We start from the raw sequence: 11,948 nt of genomic DNA, 5'->3' as shown, positions 1-11,948 counted from the left end.
CCATATTTGAATTTGCTAAAGTTTTTATTCGGTAATTTAATTTTCTAGTTTACTTTAATTTATTTAAGTATTTAGTATAATTTATTATTAGTTTTTAAATAAAATAAATAAAAATCCAAAACTATATATTTTCTTAATTATTACTTTAAATTAGCTTTTAAAACTAATCTCGTTATTTAAATAAGTGTCTCTAGGGTTCGATATTCCCGGTCTTCCCATAACTATTCTACACCCGATAGGTTCATTTGCCTGTTGCTAGTGGTTTGGTTTAGGGTATTCTAGGTTTTTATTACTCGTTGTGCTTTGTCATTATTTGCTAGATATTTATATACCACTTCGTGCACATCAAGTTTTTGGCGTCGTTGCCGAGTACACTTGGTAATAGCGAACTAGTTTCTATTTGCTTTTATTTGTTTTTAGTTTAGTTTTAGTTAATTAATTAGTTTTATTTTATTTTATTATTTATTTTCTCTTGATTGCTATCTATGCCTTGATTGTAAGTTGTTTGCTCTAGGGATAAGCTTGGGTCCTTACTCTTATACTTGTTTTTCAGTGTATACGACGTACACGTTCACTAGGACCAACAGAGTTCACTGCTTCAGACGAACCCGAAGAGATTTTCGTGAGTGCCGTAGGGAGTTTCAAGAGATTGCACTTGCTCTACGCAAAAGCAAGGTACACGTTTCTGATTCCACTTTAGATATGGGTGACGCTAACCCACCTAGGCGTACGGTTCACTCGAGAGCGAATGAGGGAGTTATGGGGAGACGGTCTGCTATCACACATCCGGCGATGCCCGATGCTAATAACTGGTAGATTCCAACCAACGTCATGAATTTCATCACTAATTCTGCCCCATTTCACGGACTTGAAGACGAGGACGCGCCTGGCCATCTGAACAAATTCACTCGTATTTGCGACACTTTCAATATTGCCAACGTCACTCGTGCTACTATATACCTTCATCTTTTTCCATTTTCTCTAGAGGGTCGTGCTTCATCGTGGTTGGAAAACCTTCCCCCTGGGTCCATCACTACCTGGGATAATCTTCAAGCTAAATTCCTTAAGAAGTACTTTCGGCCATCTAAATCCTCGCGACTCCGTGATCAGATCTGTTCCTTTCGCATGGACCCTGACGAGCCATACCCTTTGGCTTGGGAAAGGTTCCGTAATCTTCTTAGTAGATGCCCCCAACATGGTCTACTTGAATGGGCTGTAGTCGAGAAATTCTATAACGGGCTGACCTTTGAGATGGAGAAGAGATTCAATACGTCAGCTGGAGGAAACATGTTAGAGAAGCTGGATATAGATGAGTGTGAGTCTTTATTTGAGAGTTTCTCCCTAGCCGAGCAGCAGGAGTCGTCCGCCCGAGGTGCTTCTAAAACCACCACCTCTTCCACTCGAGGCATTTATCAGGTCTCGAATGATACTAGGATCGCGACTGCCTTAGAGGCAATGCAGAAAGATATCCGAGAGTTGAAGAAGATCGCTCAGAAATGCGAAATCTGTCATGGAGGGCACAATACAGTTGATTGTCCGGTCGATCAACAGGAGAAGGTGGACTACTTGGGTAATCAGAGTCGGGGAGCGAATGCCTACGGTAACTTAGGATGGAGAAATAACTCCAACTATGGTTGGAAGTCGGGAGGTAATGCTCAGGGTTTTCAGCAGAGGCAGGAGCAGGTTAGTGACCCCGAGGCAGCAGGGAGTTCGAGTGCGGGGAAGAGTAACGGTATGGATCCGGATCTTAAGGAACTTCTAACTAAGCAATCTACCATGCTTTCTCACCTAATTGACAGAGATACTAACACACAGCAGAGCCTGGCTGAGCACGACACCCTGTTGAAGAACCAGCAGTCGTCATTTTTGGAGATGTCTCGAAAGGTGGATGAGATGATGAAGCAGATGCTACCTAATAAGAAGGTCAGAGCGTTTCAGGGCAGCACAGAGCTTAACTTGAAGGCACAGTTAAAGGCGGTGACCACCCGTAGAGGCAGAGGAGGTGATCGAGAGCAGTCGCCGGCAGATGATGAGGAGCCGGTGGACGAGGAGATAGAATTGGAGACTCATATGAGGGCGCACGAGAGGCGAGTCCCAGCAAGTACCGCGTCAAACGGTGAGTCTCCTGCAGAGATAGTTGTTGAGAAGAAGATTGAAGATAAGAAGAGTCCCCAAGTCGATCTTACTCGAGTTCCGTATCCAGCTCGTCTTCTGCGGCAGAAGTATGCGCAGGAATATGGACATTTCTTGGACATTTTTAAACAGCTAAAAATCAATCTTCTGTTTGTCGAGGCACTCCAGCATATGCCTAAATATGCAAAATTCTTAAAAGATCTTCTTTCGAATAAGAAGAAGTTGGAGGGGCTTTCGACAGTATGTCTTAATGAAGGATGCTCTGCGGTAGTCCAGAACAAGCTGCCAGAGAAATTAGCAGACCCGGGACAGTTCACGATATTCCGTGTTTGTTTGGCAGCTCAACTGAGAGCTACGCGTTGGCCGATTTAGGTGCCAGCATAAATCTGATGCCATATTCTCTGTATAAAAAGCTAGACCTTGGCGAGCCAGTCCCGACGCGCATGAGTTTATCCTTGGCCGACCGTTCGGTCAAATATCCGCGGGGAATTGTGGAAAATGTACTCGTTAAAGCCGATAAATTCGTTTTCCCTGTGGATTTTGTTATTCTTGACATGGAGGCTGACGATCAGGTCCTACTCATTTTGGGACGACCCTTCTTGCATACTGCTAAAGCGCTTATGGACGTCTTTGATGGCAAAATTACACTTCGTGTAGGGGAGGAGAACATCACCTTCGATGTCGTCAAATCAATGAGGAACTCTAGTAGTCAGGACGATTCCGTTTACTTTCTTGACACGTTCATATCTCAGTTTGAGTGATGTCTTGACTACATCTCTGGAGCATACTTGCTCAATCAGAAGGATGAGGTTGATGTTCCCCCGGAGCACGACTTGAGCATTCTTGTTGGCTCACCTCCTGAATACCCCGAGGTATTCACTGTTGCCGATAGCACCGAGGGACCGAAGGAGAGAACATCTATTGAGGCACCACCGTCCCTCGAGCTTAAAGAGCTCCCTCCTCATTTGGGGTATGCTTTCTTGGACGGTGATGCCGATTTACCCGTCATCATTTCTTCTCAGTTAACGGATGACGAGAAATCGAGGTTGGTTGATGTGCTCAAGGCACACAGACATGCTATTGCGTGGAAACTCATGGACATCCAGGGCATCAGCCCCAACTTTTGCGCGCACAGGATATTCATGAAGGATGAGTACAAGCCTGTAATCCAACCTCAGAGAAGGCTTATCCCTAACATGTCGGAGGTGGTCAGAAAGGAGGTTATCAAACTCCTTGACGTAAGCCTGATCTATCCCATCTCCGATTCTTCATGGGTGAGTCCTGTTCAGGTTGTACCTAAGAAGGGAGGGATGACAGTTGTCATTAACGAATGTAACGAGCTTATTCCGACTAGGACAGTCACAGGTTGGCGGGTGTGCATAGACTATAGAAGGCTTAACGACGCTACTAGGAAAGACCGTTTTCCTCTTCCGTTCATCGATCAGATGTTGGAGCGTCTGTCGGGGCGACAGTTTTACTGTTTTCTTGATGGATTTTCAGGTTATTTCCAGATCCCGGTCACACATGAGGATTAGGAAAAGACCACATTTACACGCCCATACGGTACCTTCGCGTACAAACGTATGCCTTTCGGGTTATGTAATGCTCCAGCTACTTTCCAGCGTTGCATGGTAGCGATATTCCAGGACATGATCGAGAGTTCCATGGAGGTTTTCATGGACGATTTTTCGGTATATGGGGACTCATTTGATCAATGTCTTTCTAATCTTGAGAGGATGATGAAGCGGTGCATAGAGACTAAGTTAATGTTGAACTGGGAGAAGTGCCACTTCATGGTGACTGAAGGCATTGTGCTCGGGCACAAGGTTTCGCGAGACGGTATTGAGGTTGACAGAGCTAAAATCGACACCATCAGTAGACTTCCTCCACCGACTAGTGTGAAATCCGTTTGTAGTTTTCTCGGGCATGCGAGTTTTTATCGTAGGTTCATTAGAGATTTTTCTAAGATCACCCGACCCATGACTCGCCTTCTAGAGAAGGACATCGCATTCGACTTCGATGCTGATTGTCTGAAGGCGTTTGAGTTTCTTAAAGGGCAGTTGGTTAACGCCCCTATCTTCGTAGCACCCGACTGGAGCTTACCCTTCGAGCTCATGTGCGACGCTAGTGATTTTGCAATAGGGGTTGTTTTAGGTCAGCGGAAGGACAAGCACTTCCATCCTATCTATTACGCGAGTAAGACCCTCAATGACGCTCAAGAGAATTACACGACTAGTGAGAAGGAGCTTCTAGCAGTGGTTTTCGCGTTCGAAAAATTTCATTCTTATCTCGTGTTGTCCAAAACCATTGTTTATACTGATCATGCGGCATTGCGATACCTGTTCACCAAGAAAGATGCCAAGCCTTGCCTGATACGATGGATTCTCTTGCTTTCCGAGTTCGATATTGAGATTAGAGATAAAAAGGGAGCGGAGAATGTAGATGCGGATCACTTATCACGTCTGGAGGATCCTAAGAGAGAGGAGATTAGAGAGGATGCCATCGGGGATAAGTTCCCCCACGAGTCGTTGATGATGGTGAGGGTTAAATTTGAGAGAGGGCCAGTTTTATACGTGAGTGCTGAAGAGGAGGGTCTTCCATGGTTCTCCGACATTGCGAATTATCTGGCCGAAGGAGTAGTGGTTAAGGGCATGAGTTATCAGCAGAGGAGGAAGTTTTTTGCAGACGCTAGCCACTACATATGGGATTCGCCGTATTTTTTTCGTGTAGGCGCTGATCGAGTGTTGAGGAGGTGTGTGAGTAGGGAACAGGTCCGTGAGATTCTTAGGCCTTGTCATGAGGGTTTAACTGGAGGTCACCATGGTTCGTCTTCCATCGCTAGGAAAGTTTTAGATTCCGGCTTTTATTGGCCATCAATTTTCAAAGACTCACACGAGTTTGTCAGACAGTGTGACGCATGTCAGCGCACTGGTAACATCTCATCCCGTAATGAGATGCCCAAAAACCCAATTCAGGTTTGTGAGTTTTTCGACGTTTGGGGCATTGATTTCATGGGTCCGTTCCCGTCTTCTCGAGGGAACCGATACATTCTCGTGGCAATCGATTACGTTTCCAAGTGGTTTGAGGCTCAAGCCTTGCCCACTAACGACGGCCGAGTTGTAGTGGGATTCTTGAAGTGGTTGTTTTGTCAGTTTGGTACTCCCAAGGCTTGATAAGTGATAGGGGCACACATTTCTGTAATGCCCAGATGGAGAAGGAGTTGGCACGATATGAGGTCACCCATCGATTGTCCACCGCCTATCATCCACAGACGAGCGGGCAAGTGGAGAATGCAAACCGAGGCGTTAAACAAATTTTAGTGAAAACTGTCGGCAAGAACCGAAAGGACTGGTCTGACAAATTGGATGATGCACTTTGGGCTTTCCGCACAGCATTTAAAACGCCTATTGGGACCACGCCCTTTAGGATGGTTTACGGGAAAGCATGTCATCTACCGGTTGAGTTAGAGCATAGAGCATATTGGGCGTTGAGAGCCGTTAATCTTGACCTGACCCAAGCTGCGAAAAACCGGTATCTCCAAATTCATGAGGTAGAGGAGTTGAGAGATGAGGCGTATGCGAGATCATGGAGTTATAAGGAGCGTACGAAGGCGTTTCAGGATCGAAAGTTGAGGAAAGTGAAAGAGTTTAAGTGTGGGGATCGTGTGTTGGTTTATAATTCCCTTCTGAAGTTATTTCCAGGAAAGCTTAGATCGAAATGGGTTGGTCCATACACGGTGAAAGCGGCATTTCCGCATGGTGCAGTTGAGTTAGTTGATCATGAGGGGAGAGCGTGGAAGGTGAACGGCCATAGGTTAAAGCATTATATCGGTGGGCCGGTTGATTCGGATGAGGAAGATGTATTTCTCCTCGACATCCCTACTTTGATTGCTTGATAGGGATAGGCCTCGGGAAATACCCAAGTGTAGAGTCTGTATATTTTTATTTAGTTTATTATTATTATTATTATTATTATTATTATTATTATTTTATTTTGAGTTTGTTTTAAGTTTTTAGAGTCTGTTTGATGTCTGCTTTGGGTGCTTTGAGCTTTGTGTTGCAAGTTTGGATACTTTCGTTCGTACTCAATCTCCATTCGTACGGGGGCGTTCTGAGCTTATTTGATTGTAGAGGGCACCCAAAAGCTGCGGCCGCGAATGAAATGCTATACGGCCGCTTTATTGGAAGATGACATACACATATCATTGCCATATTACCAGGGGAGTCTGTTCCATTTTCTTTATGCTTTGTTTTATTTTATTTCCGCTTTATTTTTGTCTTTTTCCTTCCTTCCATTGAGGACAATGCGAAATTTAAGTGTGGGGATGGGAAAATGACGTTTTAATTTTATTAAAAAAATAATTAAAAATAAAATAAAAAAAATAAAAAGTGAAAAAAAAATCTATAAAAAAATAAAAAATAATAAAAAAAAGAAAAAAGAAGTTATATAAAAAAAAGTAAAAAAAATTGAAAAACTTAAAAAAAAAATGTCCCGAAATATATTTTGCGTGTAATGGAAAATGATATTATTGTTTAAGGTTGATCTTTTAAAACTACTATTATATATGAAATTAAATAACAGATAACGCACTTAATTTGGGATGTGTCGGTAGGCCCAACTAGTTTTGATAGCCCTCTTTAGCAGATTTTATATATCTAATAATTTGAAAAACGGTGAAACCGAATTTCGATGCTTAGGGAGGATTACCATAATCTAAAAACTTTGAGATGGTTATACTTAGATGCACTCAAACCAGCACACACCACATGTCCATCTTTCTACGAGCTTAGAAATAGTTATATATTTTAGGGTGACATAAAAAAAGCAAAAAATAAAAAAAGAAAAAAAAAAAGAAAAAGAAAAAAAAGAGTATGTTTTGAAAGTGTATTCCAAGAGTTGGTTCAAGAAAAGCAAATGCTTGTGAAGAAAGTTATGTATTGTAAAATGCCAAAGAAGCATTCTCAAAGATTGTAAAATGCCAAAGAAGCATTCTCAAAAATAGTAAAAGAGGCCAAAGATGCACATACTAGACGAGACTTAGAGTTTACGTGTTACCAAGGGGATAGTGACTCTGCGGATACACTATTGGGGCTCGAAGGTTCTTAGTCAATAAATATCAAATTAGGATTTTATAGGAAAAAGTCCAATAATATTTAGGTATAGCTCGTACGACCTCCACACGACCATTCATCCATCAAATTTCACCGAGTGCATCTAATTAGTACAATCAACGAGTCCTTAGCTTATGGTGATTTGTCGAGCCAGTTTGGTTCGACTCTAGTTCTTCTAGCTCTCTTTGTCTGAGATGGGGTAGGTGTAGCCTTGATTTTTTGACTTAAAACGCTTAATGCAATTGGGGGCTTGATAGGCTGGTGGCTGGGTTTAAGTGGACAACAATATCGGCAATCGCGGTTTTTGCGTTTATCTATGCTTAAAAGATAACCTATATGTTTTGAAGATCGACTTTGAATTATGATTCCATTGCATTATATATTTTTCGAGGACGAAAAAAAGTTTAAGTGTGGGGATATTTGATGTGGTCTAAACTATATATATATTTTTATATTAATATTTCCAACACTTTTAGATACTTTCGAACCAAGTTTTTTATTGAATATTATTATTAATTGGTTCGTATGTGAGTTTTAAGGTTTCATGAGACAATGAGCTAAATTGAGTATTTTAACTAAGCTTATGTTCTTGTTTAAAATTCTTAATAAAAGATGTCATGTTAGAAAGAAAAATAAAGAAAATGAGAAAATTAAAAAGTACGTTTGATAAAAAGTTTGCTCCATTATTGGAGTTAAAAAGAATAAATAAAAAAAAGTTATAATAATTTGGTTTGTGGACAATCTCAACGAATGGGCTAGATATTAAATAATATTTTATTTGATGCTTAGATGGGCTGGACATGAAAGAATATTTGGCTTGAGACACAAGAATTAGGTTTTCGGCAGTTTATATAATTGGAAAAAGGTGTAATTTGGAGAGAGAAGACAGAGCCGTAGCATATTATTATTATTATTATTATTATTATTATTATTATTATTATTATTATTATTTTCTGGGGACGTCAATCAAGTCAGAAAGCAGGAGCTACAGGAAGCAAAAGGATTTTAGTATTACTGTATTTGTATGGTGGGATTTCTTGGAGAAAATAACTACGCAGTTGGTGACTTCGAACAACACAAAGAAAAGAAAGAATTAAAGAAGCAGGTTGCACAATTATTTGAACCAGGCTATTAATAAACCCTTTTTTTATTTTTCTTCTTTTCATGAGTAGTTTTATTTATTCATATTTTTTCTTGAACATGAATATTGGCTAAACCCTTTTAGTTATCTAGGCTTAAGATGATGTTTTGTTGACTGTTTTGGACTTGTCTGTTATCGGGTTTCGTTTATGGGATTTTGATTAATTAAAAGTTTTGATTAGTTTTATTAGATGTGTCTCTGCGTATTGACTTTTGATTTGTTTCACATGTTATTTGATTGAAAGTCTTTCAATTATAGGTTGCATGTTAGGGTTGTCTACTGTGTGTTTGCAACTTGTTTTTGGTTTATTGAGCTCATTCACCATAGAAACTGATTTTGGCATATTTTTAGAAGTTTATATTCTTACTAGCTTAAATATCCGACGGGTGATAAGTTGTCGGGTTTGTCTGTGTTGTTAGGGTTTTAGGTTAAATTATCTGACAGGAGGTTTGCCTATTTTTGCCTTAATTTCACCGTTTACCCGTGTCCTTTAAACTGTTCAAAACCACCCCGTGTACTTTGGTGCATTGAGATAGTGAAACCGACGGGTTAGCTGTTTTATAGGGTAATTAATCATAATTGGTGAACTGACAGGTGAACTAATAAGCCGGTGTTTTTACATGTTCTCTAAGATTTCTTTTTTCGGTGACACCTTGAGAGTGATTAAGGATCCATTAATTTTCCTAGATTTTCATATCTTTAGATTCCCGGTTCCCATAACATTTTCCCGTAACCGATAATAGCCCAAGTCGTCACAATTCGGATTCCTTGCCTAGATAACTCTTGCTCCCATATTTGAATTTGCTAAAGTTTTTATTCGGTAATTTAATTTTCTAGTTTACTTTAATTTATTTAAGTATTTAGTATAATTTATTATTAGTTTTTAAATAAAATAAATAAAAATCCAAAACTATATATTTTCTTAATTATTACTTTAAATTAGCTTTTAAAACTAATCTCGTTATTTAAATAAGTGTCTCTAGAGTTCGATATTCCCGGTCTTCCCATAACTATTCAACACCCAATAGGTTCACTTGCCTGTTGCTAATGGTTTGGCTTAGGGTATTATAGGTTTTCATTACTCGTTCTTGGTCATTATTTGCTAGATGTTTATATACCACTTCGTGCACATCAAAGGTCATGCAGACGAGTAATATATCTAAACTGTATCAACAAAATACATGGGTCAAACTAAATGTTACGTATAAAGATACCATGCTTAATCCCAAACAGCTTGTATGACTTCTAAACAGTTAAATAACAATCAAGGAAGTTACATTCGTCCTTTAATTCATGAATCCAACTTGATTAATACAATATAAAATTCAAAAACATAAGTAAGCCCATACCCTGATGATTTTCCCACTCACTCATGTTTGATCTAATTACAACCACACACCATATCCGTATTATTTATCCAATCTACACATTTTAATATATAAAACTCATTTGTTAGAAATCAAATCAAGAGGTAACTTCAAAATCCAGATAGTTATCCTTATTCTAATACTTATCTCGTTGATTTAATAGCGTCTTGAATTCTTCCTTTGCCTTTTTATTAGAAGACATAGATGTGTGATACTTGGAATTGTTGTGCTTATCTTACATGGTTGCATTATAACATGTCTTAATCTGTGCTTCGTTTCTTATGGAAAAAGATGTAAGCTATGATTATACTTTGTACTATTTTATGCCTCCTTTTCTCTTACTTTTCAATGTGTTTTGCATGTGCATGTGGGAGAAGAGCTTAATCTTTTTGTTTGTGTATTTTTCTGCAAAGGATTTTAGTGGTTGTTGAAGGTGGGTCATAAACTGATCACCTTGACATGTGAGAATCATAACAAGTATTAAACAATTAAGATTTTATATTCAATTAGATATAAACAGATAAGTACGTTCATAGTTTAGGGTGGGCTTCCTTTGAAGGGCAAATGACCGTTAAAAGGAAAAAAAATACGTTCATGGAATTTACAACTTGTACGGAGTGTTAGGGTAACATATGGGCCAAATATATATAAACAATTGTTTATTATGTTTATACCAAATTTCACTTATTGTCCTTTATGTTCAAAAGTTACATGTTTTATCCTTTACGTATACAAATCCGATAACGTTTGTCCTTTGCCCCTAACTCAGTTAGCTTTTGTCGTTAAGTCTGGTTATGTACATTGCACAGGAGGGCAAATCAGTCATTTTACCCGTTTATTAAAAAATCATTTTAACATTTAAACCAAATACAGTTAAAAGATTAAAAACATAATACCTTTTCTTTTAAAAAAATAGAATTAATATAATATTTATATATATATTACATAATCCAACCAGACTATCATCGTCACCTCCACCACCTCCTGTACCCACCGTCGTCTCAACCCTTGCATCGCCGCCGTCTTCCACCTCCACCCACCTCCCTGCTGGAAACCACCACCACCATAACTGGCCCGCCCCAATCTCCATCATCTCTCTTAACCTATTGTCAAAACCACTGTTGTTTTGATTGCAACGGGATTCTATCAGCACGAGGATTTGATTGCAAGCCCTAACTGCTTCATTGTTTTTTAATTGAAAGCCCTAGCGGCGGAAACGGTGCTCCAACGGAAGAAACCCTGATTAGGTTTCTAACAGTCATGATTAGGGTTCATTATGATCTCTGGTGGAGCATATTGATACACAAGAATAGGTTAAGGTTTTACATGCATTTTGATAAGTTTAGGTTCACTACTGTTATGATGAATTTAGACTTAAATTGTTGAAATTTAGGTAGGTGGTGGTGTTAGGGTTTGTGGCGGCCGTATGTAAGGTGATGGCCCTAGTAACATAGGGGAGGAGGTGACAGTAGGTTGGATGGTGTTGGTGGTGTGGGGTGGGTGGTGTAGGGGTAGGGTGGTGCTGCTGCTAGATTAAACGAGAGAGAGAGAGAGGGAGAGGGAGAGTTTTTAATTTATTATTAACATATTGTTAATTAGTATGTGAAATGACCGATTTGCCGTCATTTACAATGCACATGACTAGACTTAATGACTAAAACTAACTGAGTTAGGGGCAAAGGACAAACACTGTCGCATTTGAAAACGTAATTGATAAAACATATTACTTTTGAAGATAAAGAACAATGAATGAAATTTTGTACAAACATAAATGACAATTTTTGTAATTCTGTCATATATATATATATACACACACACTAGACGGGTGTCCGCACGATGCAACAGGAAAAATAGACTTGGTAATCATGTAACAAGTTATGGGTGTCCATTGTTTGATTTGAAACCGTAAAACTGTTGAAATCGGTTATTGGTATGATTTTACGGTTGATTTTTTCTTTAGCTTTTGGCCAACCGTTTTCAATTTTCAATGGTTCGGTTTCGGTTTACGACGATAAGAAATTATTACTAACAGTTTGGTTCACAGTTTAACTTGAAAACCATGAAAACCATACCTCAAACACCCCTACACAAAATGTTATTTTTTTTAACTAAAAAAAAACTACAACAATATGATAGTCAAATTAAAGAGAAAAATATGCTCGTTTTTTATGGTACAATTTAAAAAAAAAATATATT

At 39.1% G+C, this 11,948-nt stretch overlaps 1 protein-coding gene across 1 annotated transcript; it reads left to right on the top strand.

The window, feature by feature from the left end:
• Nucleotides 1-831: 831 nt before the first annotated feature.
• Nucleotides 832-2,505, top strand: LOC143608459 (uncharacterized). Its single transcript, XM_077083495.1, has one exon. The coding sequence runs from the start codon at nucleotides 832-834 to the stop codon at nucleotides 2,503-2,505; it is 1,674 nt and encodes a 557-aa protein (XP_076939610.1).
• The last annotated feature ends 9,443 nt before the right edge of the window (nucleotides 2,506-11,948 follow it).

This window comes from Bidens hawaiensis, unplaced genomic scaffold (assembly GCF_021521415.1).
Source record: "Bidens hawaiensis isolate Kalapana, Puna unplaced genomic scaffold, B.hawaiensis_p1.1 tig00419374_1, whole genome shotgun sequence".
NCBI classification, from domain to species: Eukaryota; Viridiplantae; Streptophyta; class Magnoliopsida; order Asterales; family Asteraceae; genus Bidens; species Bidens hawaiensis.
This window is presented reverse-complemented; position numbering and strand designations above follow the sequence as displayed.

What these genes read in the sequence shown, in the direction of transcription:
- LOC143608459 (XM_077083495.1), top strand. Translation starts at nt 832, where the DNA reads ATGAATTTCATCACTAATTCTGCCCCATTTCACGGACTTGAAGACGAG.